Source organism: Calypte anna, chromosome 5 (assembly GCF_003957555.1).
Source record: "Calypte anna isolate BGI_N300 chromosome 5, bCalAnn1_v1.p, whole genome shotgun sequence".
In the NCBI taxonomy this organism is placed as follows: domain Eukaryota; kingdom Metazoa; phylum Chordata; class Aves; order Apodiformes; family Trochilidae; genus Calypte; species Calypte anna.
Window position 1 is genome coordinate 13585420 of NC_044250.1, and position 26114 is coordinate 13611533.

The window sequence follows — 26114 nt, forward strand, 5'->3', positions numbered from 1 at the left end:
GAAAAAAAAATATCAGACTGTAGGAACAAAGCCCTAACCTCAAAATGGATCAGCTCCACATTGAGCTGGGAGTTTGAGGAACAGTCACTTTAAGAAAATACCTTGTATAAAGGAGGGGGCAGGGGAGAGGCTGTGAACTGAAGAAGGACCTGTGCAGTTAGACAAATTCAGTCATCTTACGGTAAGACTGCAGGCCAGCTCCTGATTTAACCTGGAGTTTCACATGTCACTACAAAACTCCAGAATGTTGGCTTTGCAGATATGCCAAACGTAAGAACTGTTTTCCAGTGAACTCAGTATTTTTCCACATCTACTATTGTCACTCTGCTGGCAAGCTGGGAGTAGCAAATCCTCACTTATCTCCCTCCTCTCACAGAGCATCTCTCAGCTGAAGCACCAGCTAACTTAGATCATCGTGCAGAATCCCCCTTGGAAAATGGACAAAGAAGGGGGTGGGAGAGTCACCAGGGTTGGAAGCAACAAATCACAGAGGGAGATGGACTGTCATGCAGCAAGGAAGTAGCAAGGGAAAAGAGGTGACTAATGAACAGAAGGGGGTTCGTAAAATCCTCCTTGGATTGCCTCTCTGGGGAACAGCTGTTTCCTTGTAAACATCTTGCTAGCTGTCCAAACAAGAAGTTCAGACACAGAACAATAAAGGAGAGCACCAGGGCAGAAGCATGCAAGCCATGGGCTCATTCACTACCCTGCCAGTTGCTCCAAGTGGCAGGATTTAAAAGCTGGGGAAACCTTTACCCTACGTTTAACCCTGCACGTGCTGGTGGTACCACCAATGCTCTGCAGAAACACAGCTTTTTCTGCCTGTGTGAAGTCCTTCCTGGTCCTCCTTTTCCTCTGCCTGTCTCTGACACACCAGAAATAACACCAGGAAATAACCTCATCAAACCAAGGAGAAACAGCTGCATTGCCAAGAAATTAAAAACCTGAACGTCACAGCCCTGAAAGCCTGAAGAGGTTCTACCACTGCCCTGGCATCAGCAGCTTGGAAGTAGAGGGAGCTGCACCAGAAGAAGTAAAAAAAGGGTCTGTTTATTAGTCCTGAGCACAAAGCAGCCTACACTGAGAGAAACATTTCCATGTCAGTACAACTGTGTCCACACAAGACTCGTGCAGCTCAGGGGAAGGAGCATTCCTAGGGCAGAAAGGCCCCAGAAGGCAGGTACCTGCACTGCACAAGAGCAAGGAGAGGCTGTGCCCCACATCTGTCTGTTCTGTGGTGTTTCTGGGGATCAAAAACACAAACGTGCCTGGTCACAGGAGCATCCCTTCCCAAACCCCCTTCCCAAAATGCCACACAAGTATTTACAAAGCAGGGCAATCAGATCACACCTAGGAAAGGGGGATTCCAGTTTGCAACAAAGGCTTTTTACAAGACAGTAGGACAGCAGAAGTGACAATAAGACCCCATGGTCCAGTTATCTACACCTTCATGTCCACCTCCAACTGCCTTACCTTGGTTTTTACACATTCTGGTCAATGCACACTACAGCTACCCTGGGAAATCAAATGCCTCCTCCTTCTACTCAAAACAACAAATAGAGGTAGGAAGAAGCTATGCACAGAAACAACAAGGAGCAATTCCATATTTTAGTCCACAAGTTCAGAGGAAAGATCTGATGCAGACATTCATTTTACCTTTTTATTTCTTTAGGGCCATTTTGTTGTAGTGGTGCACAAACAGCCAGGAAAAAGGACAGCCTAGCAAGGGCTGCTCAAGAATAAACATTGGGTCATTACAAGAAGGGAAGACTGCAAGTTCTGCTGATAAAATCCCTCTGAGCCTAAAGAAAGGCAGCTGGCTTGTTGCATCAAAGTCCAAACCAATCAGGGACTCCACCTCGTCTGGGGTCACCTTCCTGCCTCTGCTTCTCTCTCTTCATATATTCATTCCTGAAGTCATCAAAAGACTGAGTTTCTGTGTCTTTTTCTTTCTCTGGAAATAGGTTGGGGAACTGAAACGTTTGTCCTTGGCCCTAAAGAGAAAACAAATGGTCAGAGAGACATTCCAGCCTTTCTGCAGTAGCTGTGATGCATACACTTACAATGAAAGACCACCCTGAAGTTCCTCCTCGTGCAAAATGGTCCCTCTTGCCTCCCCAGATCTCTTTCCACCCCTCTCCCCAAGATTCATATATCCCACCCACTCCCAAACATCCCCCTCCCCCCCCCAAAAAAAAGCTAACTTTCAGTTTGTTCTTTTGGGTGCTAATTAAGATACTGACTTTTTTTTTTCCTAACAGATGAATGGTCAGGAGATGTAGACCTCTTCAAAGAGTCTGAAGCAGCTCAGAGATATTACATGAATCATCCAGTAAAAGCAAGATGAGCAAAATAAGAGATTTTGCTCAAGTAACACCATCAGGGAAATCCATGGTGGAGCAGGCATTCATTATGTTAACACTCAGGATATGGGCAGTGGTTACAGTTGTTTAGATCCCAGCTAAGGATAAGAAAGAACACTCCTGGCAGCTGTTACTGAAGGGTGCAATGTGGGAATATGGAGTAACAGATCTTAGAGGTCTCTTATCAACAGGAATAAAGGCTATGGTGTAAAACAATTACAGTGGGAACAATCTGTGTACTACATCACTGATGAGATTAAAGTGATTACATCTGCATCAGTCATTCTGCCTAACAGAGAAGTCATTTTAGTGAAACATCATCACCAGATCTATGTCTCCCACTTGGAAAATAAATATTTGCTTGGTCTCTGGTTTTTATCTAACAGCAGGAAACCATTATTCTGTGGAAATGTTCTACCCCATTAACATTATCTTCTAACTTTTTAGTGGTGTGTGCACTGAGCACAACTTCATTAAACTCAACAATATCAGCCCTTCCATTCCATATGGGACTTTGCATAATAAAACTCTGAAGATTACTCTCCAAAATAGTGACAAACCTTACCATACATTAACTTCTTTGGCAGCACACCACATCCAGAAATCTCAACAAAACCACTGAATTGCTTCAGATGAAACCAGAGGGGTTTTTTTCAGATTAGCCATTCTTTACATTTGTGCAATAAATATAATCAAAAAAGAGGCCCAGTTATGGAATGGTCCCACAAAAGACATGAAAGGAGCCTTCCACAACATAGCTGCCTACACTACATTTTGGGATCAGCAACATGACATAACTAAACCCAAAAAAAACATTACCCTACCCCTGACCCAGCTGAATGTGTGCTATGTTTCATTTAGCCATATACACTCAACGTGGTCATTTACAGGTGTGAAAGAATTTCAACCTCAAGCATACACTCTGGAAGGAAAAAAACATGACTTATCCCAGTTGATCTTATCCAGACTAGAATTTAGGAAATATCAACTCATGCCCAGCAATGCCTCAGTTGTTTTTGCAGTGCATACTTCTTAGGGGTTTCCTAAGAGCCTGACCATACTACAAAAACAAGAAGCAAACTGCTGTGTACACTGCTCTGTCCTCAATTCTAGTCTGGGTAAGATCAACTGGAACAAACCAAGGTTTTCCTTTCCACTGTGTACACTCTGGGGTTTCAGCTCTTTTGTACCTTTAAATTACCAACAGGTATGCTTATAATAGCTGTCCTGTGACAATCAGAGCACAGTTCCACTTCAAGGCACAGAAGCTGCCCTTATCAATGTCCTTGAGCAATCCCAAACTCTTCCTGAAACTCTTCCTGCTGTAGGAACAGCAGCAAGCACCCTGGAGGCCAAGAACTGCCCAAGATTTTGACACACTGAAGCATCTGGGAAAGAATTTGCTTAGATTTAAAAAAAAAGAAAATTTACTATCCTTTCAACTGCACTTCTGGGCAGATCATTCAGCCCTGTGGAACCTATAGAACAGACAGGGCCAATTCTAAGGACCCATCTGCCCAGGAGAGGAAAATATTTTAGTTCCAGTCCAAAACCAAGTCAAACTAACATGGCAGGCACACAACCTACACAGAAAATTTCAGAGCTATTTATATTGGTAACAGTGTAGTAAGGGACTGTTCTTGTTATGCAGCACTTCCATTCTGGTATCCTTCCAGCACAAATGTACTTCCCTGACTGAAGAAAGAAGGAAAGCTGTCCCTAAAGCATACTAACAACATCCATGGTAATTCATTAAGCATTGCAAAACAGTTATTATTTTAAAAAGAGGGAGAGAAAAAAAAAAAAAAAAAAAAGACCAACAGAAAAAAAAGATAGGCACAGAGGCTGTAGTGAAACCAGACAAACCTTCTAGCTGTTTATCAAAGTGCTCACAGCTCCCATTTCAAGGCTGGTGAAAAGTCAAGTATTGAGCTGAAAATGTCAATCTGTATCTGGAGTCTTTTAATAAGTCAAAATCAGCAGAGACAAGTTGGCTCTTTCCAGCTCTTGTTTTGTAAAGAAATTCTGATTTTGGCTGGCAGCCAGACACGATTGGAAACAGCCAAGACATTACACCCTGAGAACTGAAGGTTGATAAATCTTAAGTAACAATACTTTGCAGTAATACTGCACTGTAAGACTCTGAAGTGATGAAAGCTGTATGAAAAATAGCTGTTGTGCATGCTTGCTCAGTAGCTGGTTTTCAGAAGAAGCCTGTATCTTGGGTATTTCAAAATTTCAAAAATACTAAAAGGCATCAGCTTACATAAAGGACTCTGAGCCTGTCCAGGCATGTTTACATTCAGTGCATCTTCCACACAATTCCAGAGGCTCCCGAGTTTCAAGTTCATATGCCACCTTCTCAAAAAAAAGAATGCAAACCAAAGAAATGGAGGGGTTGTTCCTCCTTTATCCAGTGCTACTTTTTTCTCACACTTTTACTTTGTAAGAGTTTTCCCTGCCATGCAGCAACCATTTGGCAATCATGTGACAAATGCAACCTCAGAGTGAAATCCTAACCAAAATAAACTGCTAAATATCTACCAAGTTCAACAGGGTTTTTATCTGGTTTGTAAAGTGCTGGGACATGAAAGGCTGGAATATCCAACCAGAAAACAAAACTCTGGCTTATTCCTATACCTTGCATTTGTTCATCCTTTTTTGTTTGTTTGTTTGTTTTACCCTTTGTGAGCCACTTAACCTTAAAAGGTCATCCTTTTAACAACTTATTAAATTCACCCAATCTGAAACAGGCTCTAAGAAGGGCTTGGTTCTCCTTTAGAGTTTCTGCCAGCCTAATTATCTCACTTAGAAGCACAGAGAAAGAGAAAAAAAGAACCTCTTCCCACCTGACAGAGCTGTGCTAGAAGAAAATCCTGTAAAAAAGACAGACACTGGCAAAAAAAAAAAAAAAATAATTTTGCTTGGCTAATTAAGTCAATCTTGGAACTGGATGATGCACCACCAGCAAAAAAAAACCACCTTTTTCACCAGTGTGAGGTGATACACTGATACTCCAGAGTTTGTCAGGATAAGCTCTACCATAGCATGAGTTTGTGAGCTCTTTAAATACAAAAACCACAAAACTGAGAAAGCAAGTGAGAGAGGAGTTATTAGAAGACATAAAAAAAGAAAGGCAACGTGATGATTTTATGCATTGCTATTCTCTATTTAGAGTCTTCTCAGAGACCTCCCTTTTTCCTACAAATCCTAAGATTATGTACAAGTGAGATGTGTGGCCCAGTGTTTAGATTACAGAAATGGGAGCCACTGAATTTCTACTCCTCCACAACTCTAATCCGTGCTTCTCTACCCAAATTTAATGCTGATTTATATAAAAGCTCTTAGGAGGATTCATTTGTTCAATGCTAACATCCTTCAAGACATAAAGTGACCTAAGAATTAAAATCTTAAGATTTCAAGCCTTTTTTGTTTGTTTGTTAGAAAGGCTGAAAACACACCTTGTCCTTTGAGTCCTTAGAAGGCATCATCACCCCGAGTGCTACTAATTGCCTCCACTCCTTTTAATGAGAGGTTAAGTGACCATTATTAGCTCGATGAAGTCAAGTGTTGGCCTTTCAGCTGCTGAGCCTCAGGTCAGAAAATTGCTGGAAGGATTATCCAGCAACAAACTCACTTAAGACTTCTCTGACCTTTTTGTCCCTTGAAAAGTTTAGGAATGGGAGGTCAGCAGAGCTGTCCCGATGTGGGAATGACGCAGCAAACACTGATCATGTAAACAACTGTGAGATGTTCTGATTACTGAGATAATTGAAGCACTTCCTACTGTCCTTCAGAATTAGGAGAAAAGTGATGTTTATAGTATTGTTAAGTAAAAAAAAATGTTGGACTCCCAGCAGCACGGGATTCAGTCCAGCAGTAGCAGCAAATGCAAGAAAGTTGAATAATCCAGGGCATCTGAACTATTCTGCTAGCACTGCAGTGGTAACATCTGATGTTAAAATGTATGGCAAAAACAGCACAGAAAGCAACACAGAGACCCACACAGGAGTGAGAGCTTATGGAACATCCAATTTTCCTCTGAATTCACCCCATGTCACAAGAAAACTGCTCCAGCAGCTGATGTGTCAACGGGTTAATGACTGTGAATGCACTGGACGCTCCAAACAGGGTCTGAAGAGAAACATTTTGCAAAAATGTTCCCTCCAGTGCCATCATTCATGAAGCTAAATAGGTGTTAGTCCTCCTGTTGACAAGGTCAGACTCCTTTTTACAGCCATCTCCATTAGATTTCTCAAAACAGGTTTAATTAAAAATAGGTCTGGATTCCAGAAGCTCAGCTGCAATTGTGCTCCCACGGGTGCCAACACCTGTTGAGCTAAACCAGTGAGAACACTGCAGGAGGAGGAGGGGATGTTGTTGGGTTTTTTTTTTTTTAATTTCCCTGCTGTTGATGCAACTGTAATGTTTCCCACTGGCTTTCTTTTCATCTATTTTTTTTCCTCTCAATATTATCAAGATACTTATAACTGTACTGTAGTAAGGAGAAAGGTTGCTGTGTTCCACTCCTTTTATCTACTGCTCAAAGATCTACAGCTTCATTTTTAATTTAAAAAATAAAACCCTGTACAAAACTAGCATTTGATACCCAAAGCCATAAGTCTTTAACTTAAACCTTTCTCACCACATTCCAAAAGAGGAAAAAAAAAGCAGGCAGGTTCTGGAATGGCAAGATATTGTTGATCCACAGCCTTCTGTGATTTGAGGTATTTTTTTAGTGTGAAAATATTATGCTTGGATAGATCATGTATTTGTCCAGTTACAGCCTGAGAATAAAGTAAACAGCTCTGAATCTCCAAGAAATAGTATTTGGAAAAGAAAGGACAACAATTCTTACATGTGGAACAGCTGGGGCACTGATCTGACACCTAAGGCTATGTTGACTATGACTTCATCCACCTTCCAGCTTTGTGACACATGCAAGAAGTAAATGGATTTGTGTGCTGTTCAGGGACACATAAGGTGATCTTTCATGAAGCTGAGAAGCATAACTGCTCATGATATTATTTATAGTCAATTTCATTCAGGTAAACCACACCACAGTCCCTACCGAGTCAGGATGGAAAGAGCAATACTCCCACCTAGTGGGAAATAGGAGATTTAACCCAGAACTCCAAAAACACAGCCTTATTTTTCCAGTCATAAGCAGTTTGAACTTGAAACTGGATTAATGAGAAAAAACACAGCTGGTAAAAAAGGTGGGGAAGCACAGCAACCATGATTTATGGCAGATACAAAGTAATTCTCATGAAAATAAAGTTTTTATAGTGGTTGCCCAAGACTTTCCTAAGTTAGGCAGCTACTACCAATGGGGTGATCTGAATCACATCATGTATCAGAAGAGAGGAAAACCCTTCAGTTTCAGAAATGACACTGGGTTGCTGTTTAAAGCTGGTGTGAACACTGAACTGGAAGCTCTGTCTGAGACACCAGAGCTAGTGATGAAAAGTAAAGACCAAAAGGCAAAAAAAAAAAAAGAAGAAAAAAAGGATAGAAAAACCTGAATGTTAAAGGCATTAACAGACACCAACTATGACAGAAAAAATAAAAAAAAGCAAAGAGACTAGGAATGAGATGAGGGAAAAATGCACAGACCAAGCTTCACTGAAAAGAGTTGAGTGTATGGTCAGGATTCCCTCACTCAGGAAGAAGCACATCACCAAAAGGTGGTCCCCTGACCCTCCTTTTATGGATAAGATGGAAAACATGTCATTCTTACAAAACTTAGATCCCATAGTCCAAGGCAGTGCAGCAAAGGACAATATACTGCTTCACTTTGGGGTAAAAAGTCCCTAAAAGCAAAGAAGTCCCCAGCAAAAGGTGGTGACAATGGGAAGTGCTTACTAAAGAACAACTCCAGAGACAGCATCTTGTGGGACTCAACATCACTGCTGGGATTCAATTCCTCAGCTCTGTTCTTAATGAATCATTCCTACCTGATCTCTCAAAAACAAAAACTTGGCCCAGACAATCCAGGAGAGAGAATTTGCCCACCAGAGGCTCTTCCTTGAAAGAGGAATGTGGTTTTTTTAGCCATTTATAATGCAAAATCCTCACAGAGATAAGGCTGCCTAGAACTTCAGCACAGTACATAGGTTAGTGATCAACTAAATACAACCCTGTTGCTTTCTATTAACACTGTACTTCATCCTCTTCTTTTAAAGGTAAGGGCTGTCTAGAATAAAACCCACTCTCCTCACTTTTCTTTCCACCCTCCTTCCCAAAAGAGGCTTGAAGAAAAACCTGTAAGCACATTGAAATTGAAAAATAAAATAAAAAACCCTCCCTTTTTCCCACTGTCTGGGTCTCTTTAGTTTGACCCCAACTACACAGGAATTCTTTTGCAGTCTTTAAGATCACACAGTGTTCCCCTCACACTGAACCCTTGTCCCAGGATGGAGTAACACTGAGGCTGTGCTGCCAAAAGCAATTTTGAGCTTATGAATTTACAACTATAAATAGCATCCCTTTAATGTCATTTTGGCATGCAAAGGGCTTCTCTGTCACTGGCTGCACTTCTTCTTTACAAAGAGGCAGGTAAGCCCAAGAGAAGTCTAGATTATAATATGCTCCTGTTAATGACAGAAATTCATAAGAACATGAAGCTCCTTTTCCACTGGGCAACCAACACACGTTTCAGAACCCAGTTTAGCCACAAAGTATGCTTGGTAGACATGACTAAAAGCTCTCCAAGGAATATGCCTTAAGTCTTCTCTGAAATCCAAAAAGCTTTAATAAGAACTTCTCTACCCTTACAATATATTCTTTCACTTACTGGACATTGAAGTAATCAACCACAAAAGTCATGAACCTTCCAGCACACAGAGTCCAGGGTCAGCATGAAACTCCCTGGCACAGCAGCACCTGATGTCATCAGGCCAGAACTTACACACAGTCCTCAACTTTGAAAACTAACCACTTATTTTAATTTTAATTTTAGACTAGGTCATTTAAGTCTCTCTATACATTCCAGAATGTATTAATGGAATATTCAGCCAGCCAGGTAACTCACTGAGCATTGCTTGCCTGGTTAATGGTCCCCTCCTCTTTCTCCACAAGTATCCATATTAACTCACCAGTTGTACATAGGCAACCTTGTAATCTGGTTTCTTCACTCTTTGATTCTTGTGATTCCTCTTGTTGTTTGCACCTGCAGAAATGAAGAGAGTTCCCAGTTTTTACATCCCAGGACATCCAAGCACCCTAAAGCAAGGCCAAGCTGACAGAAGGACTTTACTAGTTCTCACTGACTCTTAAGAGGAATTTTCTTTCTTCACCACCACCACAGAATCAGGATTTCTAATATCTACCAAAACTGGCAGACACTCCTCTCCTCCTCTACAACTGAGGCACCACCAGGCTCAAGCTCCTGACAGCTGCTGTGCCTTCACACCCCACACAAAGTCTGCAAAGAAGCACAGAGAGAAATCCCCTGAGGGCCAGGAGTGATCAGCTCTCCTTCCAACATCAACAGCCTCAAGAAGACAAGGAGGAAATGACCACGAAGGACCACAAGCATCAATATTTTTTAGAGCTGTTAGGAACTGCATGTGCTTGGTATTTAAGACTTTATTTATTTCTGTTTTCCACATGAGCATATTACAGATGTTTTCTTAATTCTTCTTTTGTATGTTCTGAGTTTTACAACCTTATTTTGAAGCTTTTTTGTTCAGAGCCCATTTTTCACTATCTTAGCTCTTTTTTTCCTCTTCCTTTTTTAAAGTCATCCCTGCTCTTACCACTATGAGCAGATCAATCAATTCCTTTGCTAGTCACTGCCTGAAAAAAAGAAGAATCCAGCTATCACAGACATCCTGAACAACAACAAGCCACTTTTTATTTGATTAATGCACTGTCTGATGATCAAAACAGTAAATAACATGAGAATTATATTCTTGCCTTTGCACTGCATCCAAACTGCAGTAGGAGGAGCTCTGGGGAAGGAAGTATCCATACATAAAGGTGACCTTATATAAATTTAGCTTATTCCAGTTAGAGGTGAGTCCTCCTGCTCCAAGTCAGAGTTCATCATAACTTAAACTAGCAAAGTTTTTTCTTTTTTGGTTGGTTTTATGGTGTTTCTCTGGGTTGCTTTCTGTTGTTTGGAAATTTTTTTGTAGGGTTGGCACAGGGGGGAAACACCATGAGGAGAAGCATCCAAGTCTGGGGCAGAAATGTGATAACAACAGGTAAAGAAAATGTGAAAGCTTGCCAAGATGTTTCAAGATGCTCTTCTGACATTATTTACTGGCTTAATGGAATATTTTCCTTTGTTCTACAAACTCTGCCATAGACTATAGAGTCCACAGCCATAACACCTCCTCCACGTGCATGCCAGGTAATCTCAGTGCATATATTTTTATTTTTTAAAAGGCTACTGGTGAATTAAGTTTAACTCCTCATTCTATTACAACACCTGAAGCAGCTCCTGCTGAAATGAGACACCCACTGGCCTTCAAGGAGAAGTGGTAGCAACTACAAGCTCAGTAACTGTCAATATAAGCCTTATAAAATTCAGATTTTTCTTTTTAAAACTGAACTTACATCATCATCTAATCAGAGCACTCAAACATTAAGTGGTGCATAAACATTTGAAGGGGAATATAAACAACCAAGCTGGCAGATGTCACCAGCTAAGCCCCTGGAACCAAAGGTTGTTGAAAGCCAATGGATCTTTTGAGAGGAAAAGTGTATTCTGGCTGTGCAGAAATGGATTCATCCCTCTGGGTGACTCAGCTGCACTTACCATACTGTATCCTGGTCCTCACAGCAGCTACTGGTACATTGTATATTTTTTCAAGGTAGTTCTTGATATCCACTTTTGTCATTCTAGACAATGAAAAATAATTTTGGGGAAAGCATGAAGGAAAAAAAGGAACAAATATATTTATATTTCACCTATTTATAGAAAATAAAACTGAGCCAGAGCATTTACAGACTGATATGCTGGAATAAATACATCTTTTTAACCAAGGTACTGCACAAAAGTATAAATGCAACATTAATCACACCCTGCTACAGCAATTCATTGCCCATAAACTGTAACAATGACAAAAATTTTATATTCTGGAGCCAGAACAGTCAAAACCTCAGACAGAGTCTGGACAGTGGGCAGGCCAAGAATCATTTCTAACATTCTAAGGAGCATTTTCTAAACCTGTCAAGCCCTGCCAAAGGCTTTAGTCTGAGCAACCAGGAGGCAGGAGTCCTCACAAATACCAGTTACACCTCCTCTTCTCTGGGTTGTTTCCACAAACCCCGCCTTCCCAAGCCTTCCCAAGCCATCCCACGCCTTCCCAAGCCATCCCAAGCCATCCCAAGCCTTCCCAAGCCATCCCAAGCCCTCCCAAGCCCTCCCAAGCCATCCCACGCCTTCCCAAGCCTTTCCCAAGCCCCAGAGCCTCACTCACACACAGGAAGAAGTCTCAAGCACAGCTCGTCCTTCACCCCGTGTCCTCGCAGCCCTCTCCCAAGTCTCCCTGCCTTAGAACCCGCTTTCCCCACCCCACAAGGGTCCCCTCCCCACCCCTCACCCTGACCCCGGGAGGAGACCCCAAGGCAGGGCCGGGCCCGGTGGCATTGAGGGGGGGGTGGAGGGGGGTGTCAGGGAGGTCCCCTCGGTACCCCCCGAGAGCTCTGGCAGCGGGGGCTGTGCCGTCCCCAGCCCCGCTCCCCCCGCACTCACTCCATGGAGACGCGGAACTGGACGGTGTCCTCGGGCTGCGGCACCCCGGGCCGGACCGCCAGCATGAAGAAATTGGGCCGGAAGATCCGCAGCTGCGGACCCCCCAGCTGGAACAGCGGGTACCTGAGGGGAGATGACAGTGCTGACTGACTGACCGACCCACAGGTACACCCCCTATCCCCCCGTAAACCCCACCGACCCGACCCAACCCGAACCCGCCCGGCCCGCTCACACGGCTCTCTTGGCTCCCGTCGCCATGGCCGAGCTGCGGCCCGGAAGCGACGCGGGCCCAGAGCGGGACCCCGAGGGGCGGTGGGGCGAGATCTCCCCCTGCTGGAGCGGAGGAGTGAGGAGGGCAGGGTGGGAGCCTCGGGGGGATTGAGGGGCACAGACGGCTGCACCGCATAGACACTGCCCCAGACCCACGGCTGCACCCCACAAATACTGCCCCGGGCACACAGCTGCGTCCCACAGACACTGCCCCAGACACTGCCCGACCCCACGGCTGCACCCCACAGCCACAGACACTGCCACAGACACTGCCACAGACCAACAGCTGCACCCCACAGACACTCTAATACCCGCAGATACTGCCATAGCCACAGCCCCAGCGCCATCTTGATGGCCGCCTCTCACACCCCCAACCCCATCTTCATGGCTGATTCCCTCAGTCCCATCCTCACAGCCACCTCCCGCAGCCACAGCTCACCCCGGCACCCCGACCCCAGTGGGCCCACTTGAGGGGGACAGAGCCCAGAGATAGGGGACACACAGCCCTGGGATAGGGGGGACACAGCCCCAGGATAGGGGAACTTCCCGCAGGGTGAAGGGGTGAGGGAAGCACTCTGGAAATGACGCCTCTTGGAGAATTTGCAGCTGTTCGGCGGGGTCTTTCCCTCCTGGTGGCAGGAGGAGAGCAGTTCTTGAGTTCTTGGCCTTGAGTTCTTCCAGGGAGTTCCATCCACAACCTCCCTGGGCAAGCGGTGGCAGTGGGACCCCAGCAAGGGTGCTGCATCCAGCTCAGGATTCCTCAGCACATGACGGACATGAAGGTGTTAGAATGGGGCACAAAAAGTGGGACCCTCCCTGTGAGGAAAGGCGAAGAGAGTTGGTGGTGTTCAGGCTGGAGAAGAGGGCTCCAGGGAGGTCTTCTCATGGCCTTGCAATGTATAAAGTGGGCTTAGGAAAAGAGATTTCTTACAAGTCTTTTACAAGGTGTGACAGGACAAGGCACAACAGCTTTAAGCTGAGGAAAGGGTAGGTTTAGATCAGACTTAAGAAACCTTTAATAACAGGGACGCTGGGTCAGGTTCCCAGAGAAGCTGAGGATGCCCCATCCCACTGGAAGGGTTGAAGGTCTGTCTGGATGGGACTTTGAGCAGCCTGACCTAGGGACATTTATCCCCCACCACAGCAGGGAGGTTGGACAAGATGATTTTTTATGGTCTTCTCCCACCTAAACCTCTTATAGGAATCTGTGACACTGCAGTATGTGCTAACAGAGAGCCAGAGTGGGAATGTAGGCACCTGAAGTTTGGAAATTTGGGAAAGAACCTGGTGGGCTTCTCTCCAACTGGGCATTTCAAGAGCTGGCAAAAAGAAAAAGCCCTGCAGAATAGCTCACATCCCAAATTCAGCAAAAAACATTTTGTGTTTTGACATCTATACTGAATTAACCAAGTAATTCACACTTCAGTATTGAATTTTAATATTACATGTACATTAAGTGTGTCAATAAACATTTTAATGAAATATTTGAAGGAATCATTCTCTATATAATTTCTCATTTAAGAAATGCCATGTGCTGAAAAATATTACTTCTATGGATTTGTACCTTTATTCCCAATTCTTTGATTTCTCCCATCACTCAGACTAAATTTCAGCTAAATGTGGCACCAGGATTATTGGCTTCCCCAGAAGAGGGTTGGCTGTTACCTGTCTGTATGGTGGCTGTAAAACCCTCCTCTGATCCTTCATCTTTGATGATGACCCTGAGCCTTATTCCCAGGTGTAGAGCTGGATCCAATGATAACATAAGGATTTGGACCAACTCCCAAATCCTTAGAAAATGGGATGCCATTAAATCAAGTATGAAACACCATTCCAGAGAGCTGTCATTGGAGAAGGCACTGGTTGAGCTTTATTTACAAAATCCAGAGATTTGTACACAGCAATCTACAGGACAGCATAGGGCTGGAATTGGGAGGATGAAGGATAAGCTCAGCAGGAACTGAAGATGGCTCAGGGAGCCTGGGTTCCTTTTGCCTGATGAAGCCACCAGACCCCTCCATGAAGAAAAAGAAGAAAAGCAGCAGCAATAGCCAACCCAGGCTGATGTTGCAATTTTTGTTATGGTGGAGGCATGGGAACACAAGTGATGGGTGAAGAAGGAAAGGAGACCAGCAGGGTTTTGGCATGCCACTAAGAGCCATCCTGCCTGGTTCTTTACTTCCAGCGCCCGCCAACCTTGCCTTTGGCTCCTGCCTTCTTGCTGCTACAATAAAAAAAGGAAAGAAAACCACATCAGCATAGCTGCAGGAGTGGAGCTCCATGACCACTGCAAGGTTTCTGACTCTCAGCTGAAGATTGAGCTGGTTTCACCTCTCAAATATTGGGCACGCCTGCCCTAGAGCACATCCTGAGAAAAAGATTGTGATATAGTGGAAAGAGATTCCTCCTCAGATTCTTAGTGAAAGGTCAGGATGTGCATGCTTGAAATAGGGAGGTGGATCCTTCCAGATTCTTGCATCTTCAGGACACAAGTCCAGGTGGTCTGAAAATGGCAAGGCTGTCCAGCCACAGACTGGATGCTTCCTGAATTCATAGAATCATAGAATTTTCAGGGTTGGAAGGGACCTTTAAAATCGTCCAGTTCCAACCCCCCTGCCATGGGCAGGGACACCTCCCACCAGATCAGGTTCTTCATTCAAATCTGCTGTTAGCTGGATTTTAGGACTTTGGTCTCTTTCTAGAGAAAATTTCCTCCATCAACAGGGAGCTCAGGTCAAATTCTCCAGCTGCTCTGGTCATATAGTAGTGAAGGCAAAAAGTTGAGCAAGAATTTAAATACATACAACTAAGAATTGCTTTGTTCCAGCCAAGGCAGAGTGCCTTCTGCCTAATATCATGAGAGCAAGAGCCTCCAAACCAGCTGTAACAACTTTTTAGGACTCCCCTCATATCAATATCTCCTCTCAACATCAATATCCCCATCTTGCTCGTGGGGTGTCTGAGGGCAGCCCAGCTCCACCCCCTGCAAAGCAGTTGAGGACACTCTCTCCAAATAGGATTTTCTTGCACACAGAAGGACAATCCTCCATGCAAGCCACTTACCTTCTGGCTGAGCATGCCTGGAGTCAGAGAGGGACCAGGCACATAGTTAGTGAGGTTAGGTTAGATTCTGCACTGGCTCCTGCAGGCAGCACCTTGGCTTTTGGGGCTCAGCACACCACCAAACCTTTCCATTTCACACATGAGATGATGCTCCTCGAACCAAAGCACATGCAAATTGGAAGCAGCTCTTTGACATGGGAAAGCCTGGGCTTGGGGGCTTTCTATCAGCAAAGAGGCTTACTGCAGAACCACTGGTTCCTCCAGGGGGCAGGAAAAAACTGGGGATGACAACAACACATCTGGGGAGATTGCTGTTCTCCTGCCCCACAGATTGGTCCAAGAGCATTATCTATATTTATGGAAAGTGACACAGTGACACAAACATACACATAGTGGATACTTTACCTTTTGACTAAAGCAGACATGAAAAACTGACCTTTTACATGAAAGAGAGCAGAGAGTTTTCTGCTTATCTTAAATCTATCTCAGTGTCCCTTTTGCCAGCCTTTCCACAGGTTCAAAACCCAGTATGGGAACTGCACAGCTCCTCAAATGAAGGCAGAATCCTTTTATCTCCATAAGCACCAGTGAGGTTTGATGTTGTGCCTAACCTTTAGAGTGTTCTTAAGGAGACTAATAAAGTCAGAAGCAAAAAGATCACTCGATCCTGGTATAACACATCAGCAGACTTTGCTTTGGAATGGTCTAGTCTAGTGTGGCTAGAAATTTAAATACAGAGAAATCTCACAGGTTTCTCAGTGCAATCTTTTCAGATTCTGTCCTGAGAGTATCACATATTTGGGGGTACCAAGCATGCAGTATTCTGCTGCTTCTTGTAGGTGGTGTGATCATGCCCCTGAGAAGAGCAGCAACACCCAGCCATACCGTAGCATCCTCCTGTACATTCTGCTGAGGTTTATCAGCCTACAGCTCTGGACAGAAAATCCCACAAGAAGGTCAAGCCTTATGTTTGGCATTTACAGACAAATGAACCCCATTCATCTGATAAGGGAGGGTGGCTTGAGGAAGTGGGAGGGCAGTGTCTGGTCACTGCCAGCATTCAAAGATGTCACCAGAGACCTCCACTTCACTCCTGACATGAGTTTGTTGAGGAGATAAAGAAGCAAAGTGAAAAGCAAATCCCACCACTGCAGAGCTCTCCTTCCCTGCACTTCATTTTCTGCCTCTGTTAAGTTTTCTACATGCCCCAACCATCAGGCTTTGTCTGGCTCTTCACTCTCATAAGTTCACTCCAAACACCCAGAACAGTTAAAGATTTAAGACTCAGAAAATCTACTGGAATAAAAGTCATGTGGGGAAGGAAGAAAGGAAAGAAAGATAAGGAGAGAGAAGAACTCACAACAGTAATCCCATGGTGTTAGTCTTGTTACACACCATTACTTAAAATCTTAGCAACCACTTGTTTGTCCTTTGTAAACAAGGGTTGTGTTCTCTTAAGTATTCAGAGCACCTCTGTCAAGTGTTTGAAAACCCTGACAATAAGCAGATGGAAATTTTGCAGCCATGGTGTGGGGAAAAAAAAAAAAAAAAAACCCAAACAGGTTTTTTTCTTGTGAGCTGTTAAATTCACTTCAGTTTTCCTTTCATTTTCTCAATCTGAGGCAGGATGGGAGCTGCCCTTCCATCTCCAGCCTCATTTCATTGCAACAAGAAAATGTCAGAGTTAAGGCTGAAGTGATTACTTTGAACACTGAGGAGATATCCCCAAGCCAGGAGTTGGGAAGGGGATATAAAGGTACTTACTGCTTCTGAGCCTGATCGATCCGGTTCCTGAGGGTGACAATCTGCAAATAACATATATGACCAGGGTTTTTAGAGATAAAGAAACCTTGTTCCCTCACAGAGAGGGGAGTTTTACCTGCTGAAGTGATGGAAAGAGTTTGTGGTAGGGAGTAAGACTTCCTTTGAATGCCTCTCCTTCCAACCTTGCTTGAAGGAGAGAAATGTTGCTCCTTGGCAAGAAATCTGCAAGCCAATTTTGTATGCCAAGGAAAAGAAGAGAGAGAATTTTAAAACCCATATTAGAAGAGTTCCTCTGTGTGGAAATTAATCTCCTGTGAACTCCCAGGTCAAACTGCAGGCAAGTGAACTGGAATGAACATCACCTTGGCCAGTTGGGAAGATCTTGCATAACCCCATCTGCCTCCATGTGTCAGCCTCACCTTTTTACTCTTTCCTTACTCCTACACGTTCTGAAGTGTGTAAGTTTGGTGGACTTTGGATGGGGACCTGAAGAATGGAAGGTGGATGCCACCTTCTGCTGGAAGACCTTTGTTGCTTGGGAGAGGAGTTGGTGAAGAGCTTGTGGCAGTCACCACCTTCTCAGCCACCCATCTTCTAAGAGAAGAGAACTTTTAAAGGGTCTCAAGAAGAAAATATTCAAGAGAGCTTGAGTAACCACAAGAGGAAAAGGTTGGAGCTGGGGCTCTAAACACCTTCCCAAGCTCTGTTGTTGACTGCAAGCCACCAGTCAGTCCTACACAACAGTGTCTCTTTGTTTAACCATAGCTAAACTCCATGTTTCAACCTGATGCATGGGAGAGCAAACACCTACCTTGCACAGGATGAGCACCTTATGGCCTATCTTAGGCCTTCAGTCCTGGCCCATAGCCCTGGACTCACTACTGAAATCCTGGGACTCTTCCAACTCAGGTACTGGGAAACCCCACAGGAACCAGGACGTGATAGAAAGAGCACTTTTGTCCCTTTAGCATCTCATTTCTAACCAATTCAAAGTTCTACCTAGTTTTCCTGGGGTGGGAAAGTGCACTTGGCAAGATGCATGCTTTGCTTTTGGTGTAATTTAAAATTCTCCACTGGCTCTACAGGTCCAAGAACTGATGACCCAACATTAGGCACTTGACATTCCCCACATGTGCAACAGGAAGAAAAAAATTTAAAAATTATCCATTCAGGCTGGCTCAACAACCAGTATTTTCTGACTCGTGTCTTTCCATGGCAAACAGAAACAAAAGAGACAGAAACATTAGCAAGACCAGGACAACACAAGGAAGGAAATATCAGAAGATCCCCTGCTTTTGTACTTACTCATGGAAGTTTTAAATCTGCAGCAGCAGTTTAATTGATGTGTTTGTAACCAAGTATTTTCCCCCAGAGTGAAGGAGAACCATCTGGCTTCTTTTTGACCCAAGACCTTAGGACTTACCTTCACTGATAACCTTGTGATTTGACTGTAACATTCACTCTCCTATGCAGCACCAAAGAGCAACAGACACCAGAGCTGAAGAACAGCTCCACTCCTGTGTGTCCCAGTTCCTTCCTTTGTCTCTCCCTTGCATCTTTACTTGTGTCTCCTTCATTCCTTTTCCTGTTTTCACTTACCTTTCTCTTAACTTTTTTTCCTGCTATCATCCTCCCTTCTTCCACTATTCATCTAATATCTCAGCTGTGCTTTTTCCATCTATTTTGCTCATTCTTTGTACTCCCTCTCCTTGCTTTTCAGCAGCAGCCACCCACCTCTTGGTTCAGGCAGAGCTTTCATTGCCAAAGTGTGCACATCTCCCCTGGCACTGCCTTAATTCCTGTTCTTCCACACCCGGCTGACCTGTTATCCTTCAACGAGCCTCTCCATCACTTTGGCTCTGGATAAGCACGTGCCCACAAGATGGAGAATCTTTCCAAACTCCATACCATTCTTTTTTGTCAAGTCCAAGCTACCACACATGCACCCTTAAGCTTCCTCATGTATCCCAGGTGCAACAGGGTGACTCGTCCACAGGCACAACACCAGAGGTTTGGAGAGGGAATCATTTTAGAGATTATCCGAGTCAATTGGATGCTCTGCTCTTTAGCCACATCCCTGTTGGACCCTGCCTCTTTTTCCTTATTTACCCCCCCTTTTTTTTTTTTTTTCTTTTTTTTTTCTTTTTTTTTTTCCAAAGAATGGAAGGAGAGAGAAAAAGGAAGGAAAGGGAGAGACACAAGATCCAGGTTTTCTCTTTTCTCTCTGCACTTGAAGCCAAGTGCCAGGTTCTGCCTGGCACCTGGCCTCGGACCATGCGGCAGGCTCATGCATTTGGTAGCCTTTGTTGCTGCTGTTGCACAGGCAAGTTCATTGTACTTACAACTTGGAAAGCTCCTCCAGCCTGCAACGCAGTGTTAAAATCTAAGAGAGATTGAGATAATTACATTGGTGTTGCTCATTCCCTGCCAGCATCTGTCTACGTGATGGGCAAGTAAAAGGAGAGCGAGACACAGAGAGATCCAGTAGGATTTCTCAGCCACTGAAACCTGACATAGGTGAGTGCTTGGAAGGAAACATTTCCACTTTCTGCCACCAAAAGGACAGTTCAGGCAGATGCTCCTGTCTGGAGACAGTTTTCAGTGACTCCAGAGAGCTCAGTCCACAGAGAATCTGTCTGGGATAGGAATAAAACTTAAAACGCTCAAGTGTGAAATCAAATGCAAGTTTACAAAAATATTACTTGGCAATGGAGGTGAGTGAATTTTCAGGCCACAGCTAAACAAGAAAGACCATGATGTGTTTGGGCAGAGGGTGGAGAGTCCATTTTCTGTTGGGGTTGCCTTTCCATGGGCACTGGAAACCTTGAGAGTGGTATATTCAATTTCAGCCTTACATGTGAAATCCAGACCAAGTAAGTACTTTAGGGGAAAGCAGTTCTTAGTGTCTTACTGTTTAAATATTGAAAAAGGACATTGGAGACCCAAATGATGTCACCACGTTGCTTTAGCCTGAGGAGTCACAGAGATTTTTTTTACATTTAAACTCAGTGCCATCAGCAAAATGTCTTCTCAACTCACCTCATATTTTTTCCTCTTGATCTGCTCTGTAAAGTCATACTTCTCAGTCTCCAGATGGTATAGCCAGTCCCACAGCTCCTTAGCCTTTTCCCTGTGTGTTTATGGGGAAAAGAATATGGGAGAAACACATCACATCATATGTTTTCTACTGTTTCCACATCATTAGTAATGAGGCTGTTTACACTTTATTTAATGCTTTATTTATTTCTCTTCCTGTAGACCTTTTCCACCCTCTAAAAGCTGCTCACCATTTTCAGGGATACATTTTTCTCCCTTAAAAACCTGTTAGATTTGCACTCTTGCAAGTGTCACACACTCACTCATTTCCTACAGACTTCATGTTTCCCCCAAACTCTCAATGAAACAAGAGAGCCCAGGGCAATCTGGTGAGAAGGAAGAAGCAACCTGAAGGCCACCCCTAGGAGCAGGGAACAATCCCACCTGTTTCAGGGCTGACATGGGATGGGATGGGATGGGATGGGATGAGCCAACCTCATCTTTCAATTATGTGTAAAATTCCAACATTAGGAGTCTCAACTACCATGTGATAACTGCTCTGCACCAGAACACTCAGCTCCCAAGCCTCCATCCTCTGTACAGAGCTGTACTCACAAGGTGTGAGTACACCCAGCTCAGCCCTGGCAGTCCTACAGCTCTCAATGTGTAGGTTTGTTTGTTGGCACTGGATTTGAGGTTTGTGCCTGGCCTCCTCACTACAAGAAAGACACTGAGTTGCTGGAGCAAGCTCAGAGAAGGGCAACCAGGATGGTGAAGGGTCTGGAGAACAAGTCCTGTGAGGAGAGGCTGAGGGAATTGGGAATGTGTAGTTTGGAGAAGGCTGAGGGGAAACCTTGTCACTCTACAACCTTCTTTCAGGACTTTGTGGAGAGGTGGGTGTTGGCTTCTTCCAAGTAAATAATGATAAGAGTGGAGGAAATGGCCTGAAGTTGCACCAGACTAGTTATTAGGAAGAATTTCCTTACTGAAAGAGTGCTCAGGCACTGAAAGGGGCTGCCCAGGGAGGTGGTGGAGTCACCATCCCTGCAGGTATTTAAAAACCATGTAGATGAGGCACCTCAGGAGATGCTCTGGGTGGGATGGTGGTGGTGTGGAAGGGGGAAGTTGTTTGGTTTGGTTTTGGTGTTTCTTTTTTCTTGGGAGAGAGGGGGATTGCCAGTTGGACATGGTAGTCTTAGAGGTCTTTTCCAACCATGACAATTCTGTGATACTGTTGTCCTGTAGATGACTACTCCTAATTAGGAGGAGAGGGTAATGAAGTTCTGCCAGCAGTATGGCTACAGCTGCATTTCCCTTCTGTTCTCCAGAGCAGAGGAGGCCACAACTTAACACTGAACCATGACTGATTTCAAGGAAGGCCCTTTCCTCTACCTCCTTTTTTCACTAGAGAAGAGTCCAGGACAGTAACACCAAATGCCAGTGGATTCCATGGATGACAGAGTCAGGATAAACACCTTACCTCAGTTTGTCTTCACTGAGGTGGTCGATGTTCAAGGGCTTGCGCCTCTCTGCCAGGATCTTCTTCTTTGTCTCTCTGGCTGTTTGCTTCTTCCCTCTCTTCTGATCAGCCTGTTTTCAAAACATCATTTAACATCAGACTGCAGAGCTTAAGGCTGAATGACATTATTTCAGTGACATAAGACAAGTTGCTGGGGATCCGGAGGAAGGAAAGGTGAATTGTTTTCTCAGCTTGCAGTCAAGGCAAATCCCAGCCAGCCCCATGGTTTAATCCTTCCCCATTTCTTCCCCTGATCTATGCTTTTTACCTTAGCCAGATAGCTGCTGTATGTGGCACCCATGGAGGACAGAGCCTTCTTCTTCTTGAGGTCATCCTCAGCTTTTCTCTTGGCATCTTCCTCCTCTCTCCGTGCCTTTTCCTCCTGTGGAGTTACACAGAAGTTACTCCAGGGGAGTCTCACAGCTTCCTCAGCAGGCAGCAGAGAAACACCTTGATGAGAACTGACAACCACACTTCCCTTCACTGCTTCCCTTCAAGTCCATGGGTTGGACTTGATGATCTCAGAGGTCCCTTCCAACCCAGCCGATTCTATGATTCTAAGTAGGGTGGGCATTTCTTCTCTGGGCCCAGACAGAGAGAACCTCTGGGTTGGGTTTTTTTTTCTATCTCTAGAGGTCACTTCCAGTTTGACTGAGACAAAGAGAGACATTTAAAGGCACTTACAGCAAGCCTTGCCTGACGTTCCTTCTCCTTCTCAGCCCGGATCCTTTGCTGCTCAGCTCTCTCAGCTCTGCGCTTCTCCTGCAAGAAGCATTGGTAGAAGCATTGGAGTCATTGTGGTGGCTCCATCTGCCTCCAGGAATAATGCCCCCACTTTTGATTCATAGAGAACGAGCCACCTACTCCCTTGCCAGAACATGCAGAAGGCTCTCATCAGCAATGCTAAGCTGTGAAATGAGGCTGAGGGAGGGCAACAGAGGCAGGAAAAGCCATTTAATGGTGAGTTCTGTACATTGCAATAGAGCTCTCTGCCAAACCCCAACAGTGTTGGATTTAATTTCTTATCTACAGAGAATCCCTCTGTCTGGCATGAGGAAATGGCAGAACCAGGACTCACAATTCTCTCCTTGAGGGCAACCAGCTCTTCTTCTTCCTTTCTCCTGGCTTCAAAGTGGCTGTCAATCAAGGCCTGCAGTTCAATCAGGTCTTTGTTCTGCCTTTTCTTTTGGATGTCCTAGAAAAGCAGGAAAAGACACTGAGCCAGCCCATATTTCTCCAGGAATGTGCCCTGAACATTCCCAGCACCCTGCCTACACAGAGAAAGAAAAGATATTGCTTGCAGATATCCATGGAGTTCTATGGGATTAATTTAAAGGGCTTTTGATGCAGATCAGAGGCTCATCCAGGTGACAGTCAGGAGCCTAGATGGGAATAGAATCCACATCTCCCATTCCCCTGCACCATATTTTACCCCTGGCTTTGCTTTGCTGCCTATGAATGTTACCTAGAAAATGCTCCTGCATTTTTTGGGGCAAAGTAGGTATTTCTGTGGAGATTTGCATCATTAGATTTTCCTAATTTTTCTATCTACTTTCTAGGAAGGTATTTAGAGCTCTATTATTAAAATGATGTTGTCGTTTTAGGCAATGCTTCTCAGCTTTGCTTCAACCTAAAACTTTCACACCATTTATAGGTGGACACCATGGGCCAGGAGATGAGAGCTCCCACACTTTCTCCTTTCTTCATATATAGGCTTCAAAGATTCAAGGAGAAAAAGAAGAAATACATTAATTAACCTTTTAGCATAGTCATGTTAGCAACAGACATATCCAGAGAGTTTCAGGGAGCAGAGAATAACCTTTCATGGAAAAGAGGTGGCAAAACATCCATACTTTTGTCCTTGACTTTCTCCTTAGTTTTATCCCAGAGAGAAAGATTTATGTGGCCTTGCACAGGTTTGGTTTAGGTACAGACAGACAGTCTCAGGAATACTTACATCAAAATCTACTTTCTCACCCTCTGGTATTTTAGGGGCAGTCAGTCTGCAGAGAGTCAAAAAAAAGAAGAACAAAAGAAAAGCATTTTCATCTTAAAAGAGCAATTATCTTAAATAGCACAGCTGGACCTGACCTGACAAGGAGAGCTGGGGATGGAGGTACAAGAGGGGTGAAATAAATCACTGGAAAACTCCTCCAGAATAGCACCAAGGAGCATTGGCCTTTGTGAAAGGTGATGCAGGGCAGCAAGTCACCCCAAAAACTCTTTCCATTCCCCACCACCCAGTAAGATGTTGGCCAGGGGGCTGTCAGCACAGTGCTCCCCCCTCCTCTCTAGGCAGTGGAAGGGAAGATGCTGGGGCCCAGAGCCAGAAGGTCCATAGGAACCCTTAGTTAAGGTCCAGGCAGCCCAGCACCATGCTTTCCATCCTTCCTACTGCCAGCTGGATGGAAGCTTCTCAGCCATGGACTTTCCCAAAGGATTTAGTGTAGAAAATATAACTTAGGGTACTGTGAGATGACTGTAGAGTTCAGGAGTCCTCTGACTCTATCAGGAGATGGGCTTAAGACCCTGGCCAGCAAGAATTGCTAAAGAATCCTCTGGCAGCAGCAGATACCCTGGAAAAGCAGGCAGGAGGAGGTGGATGGTGCAGAAGGGAGGACTGGATAAAGGTTCCCAGGAGCAGTTTACCCAAAAAACAATCTAAGGGCTTCTGCTACATCAGAAAAAATGATCCCAGGGTTTTAAAACTCCCTGCCCTTCATACTTACTTTATTTTGGGCTTCTCCTCTGTGTTTGGAAACATGGCACGAAAGAGGAAGGGGAAAAAGAGGGAGAACAGTTAGAACAACAGAGATCATGCCAGCAGCTGAAGTAAAAAGAGGGAAGGGAAATTGAATCTTCAGGGAAACATCCCAGATAAATTGGTTAAATCTCAAACACTTCCAAAAGAAATACACACACTCACACACCCCTTTTGCTAAGAGTGAAACTGTTTTTACCCTTGAAATGGAATTTGGCAGAAAAGACTCAACAGACTGTATAAAAGTCCCAAACATAGCATCTGGAAGGCAATGGCTTCATGTAAATGCTAAATAACTTTTCTCAGACCATAGTGACAGTGACCAAAGCTCTAAGGAGGACAGCTGGGCCAGAGGATAAAAGAAAGCATTGCTTTTTTTTTAATCAATATTTCTTTTGCTAAAGTTAACCTGAACTTTCAGTGGTGCCCAGCACAGCCAGGTTTCACCAGCCTTGCTCAAATACCTCACATAGAGGTGAAAAGCTTCAGGACCCAGTTCCTCCAGGTTTGTGGACTCCCAAGGTAGCTTAGAGCTCCCATCCCTTGGTGCCATGGGAGGAATACTGATTTTTCTCCACTGGGTGGTACTCCTCAAACCCAGCTGGGAAAACCCATCCTCCCTTAGCATCCCCTCCTGGCACTGTTCCCATGGGGATGGTGTCAATGCTCTTGGCATCTCCAGGAGAATGCCAAGAGCTGTCAGCTTGGGCTCTCTGGCTGTCAGAAGAGTTCCCCTACAACCAGGGACCTTTCCCTGTGCTCTCAGGAGTTATTCACTTAACATTTGTGCTTGTGATCCATTCCCCACCCTGCTATGCTCTTAAAACCAGAGTTGTTAACCCCAGTGCCATGCCAGTAAATTCAGCACTGAAAGAGAAGTAAAGGAAACCTCTGTGTTTTTTCTGGCCCAATCTCAGAGGGACCCAGGTTGACTTTCATAACCACACCTTTGAACTTGGAGAAATGCTGCAGGATCAGCCTGGGTTGGTTCAGAGAAAGCAAGTGAGATAAAAAGCTCACAGCTTGCTGAAGCTGGTAAAAAAAAAAAAAACAAAACCACAACTAAAAACCCCAGCTTTGTAAAGGCAAAATAATAATAGTCTCCTTCAGGAGCCCTGGGATCATGATAGGGATACAGAAAGCTGGTCTGGTTTTTCAAATGCTTCTTTGGACCCAGATGGCTTGGGACTGATGGAGGAATTTGGGAATAGCACATGCAGCAGAGTAGGAGAAAATAAAATTAAATATTTTTAAGGGGGGGGAAAAAAATAAAAACACTGGAAAAAATAATAAATAAAAAATAGCAACTGGAAAATATTTAGTGGAGGCATCAGTTGGAAGGATGTGGGATAATAAATAAACTGAGGAAGTGGCTGGGATTGGGTCACTGCAGGAATTAAGAGGGAAGATGTGAGAGATGAGAAACCAACCTTCATTTTCTCTCACATTTTCCCATACCAGTTTCAGGAATGAAATTTACTGCAAGAACACTGCCTACCAAAACCTATCCCAATTGAAACCTTGAGATGCTAAAGCAATGCTAATAAAATAAACAGCATGAAGTGAGGTGTTTTAGAGCACTTGCAGAAAGGAAACCACAAATTGCTCCTGAAGAAAAATACCCTTGGCCAG

The 26114-nt window shown here is 44.3% G+C and overlaps 2 protein-coding genes across 23 annotated transcripts in view; both read right to left on the reverse strand.

The window, feature by feature from the left end:
• Nucleotides 1-1633: 1633 nt before the first annotated feature.
• MRPL23 (mitochondrial ribosomal protein L23) lies at nucleotides 1634-12383 on the reverse strand. The gene is made up of 5 exons (XM_030451140.1): nucleotides 12302-12383; nucleotides 12070-12192; nucleotides 11131-11213; nucleotides 9461-9534; nucleotides 1634-1994 (listed from the first exon to the last, which is right to left on the reverse strand). The coding sequence occupies exons 1-5, from the start codon at nucleotides 12325-12327 to the stop codon at nucleotides 1830-1832; spliced, it is 471 nt and encodes a 156-aa protein (XP_030307000.1). The 5' UTR covers nucleotides 12328-12383; the 3' UTR covers nucleotides 1634-1829.
• A 1798-nt stretch (nucleotides 12384-14181) lies between these two features.
• Nucleotides 14182-26114, reverse strand: part of TNNT3 (troponin T3, fast skeletal type) — a 32112-nt gene continuing 20179 nt past the window's right edge. For all 22 annotated transcript variants that reach the window (XM_030451352.1, XM_030451342.1, XM_030451339.1 and 19 more), the window contains 9 exons: nucleotides 24451-24469; nucleotides 23679-23724; nucleotides 22800-22916; nucleotides 22406-22483; nucleotides 21990-22103; nucleotides 21683-21792; nucleotides 20206-20296; nucleotides 19509-19549; nucleotides 14182-14563 (listed from right to left, as the gene is read on the reverse strand). In XM_030451352.1, coding sequence (XP_030307212.1) covers nucleotides 14515-14563; nucleotides 19509-19549; nucleotides 20206-20296; nucleotides 21683-21792; nucleotides 21990-22103; nucleotides 22406-22483; nucleotides 22800-22916; nucleotides 23679-23724; nucleotides 24451-24469 — 665 coding nt within the window. In that variant the 3' untranslated portion in view covers nucleotides 14182-14514. The remainder of the gene's footprint in view (nucleotides 14564-19508; nucleotides 19550-20205; nucleotides 20297-21682; nucleotides 21793-21989; nucleotides 22104-22405; nucleotides 22484-22799; nucleotides 22917-23678; nucleotides 23725-24450; nucleotides 24470-26114) is intronic.

Excerpts from the sequence above, each read along its gene's own strand:
- MRPL23 (XM_030451140.1), bottom strand. The coding sequence starts at position 12,327 with ATGGCGACGGGAGCCAAGAGAGCCGT. Across the intron at positions 12,193-12,301 it reads ACGGGAGCCAAGAGAGCCGT|GTACCCGCTGTTCCAGCTGG; the intron begins GTGAGCGGGCCG and ends ATCTCCCCTCAG. Across the intron at positions 11,214-12,069 it reads CAGTTCCGCGTCTCCATGGA|AATGACAAAAGTGGATATCA; the intron begins GTGAGTGCGGGG and ends TTCATTGTCTAG.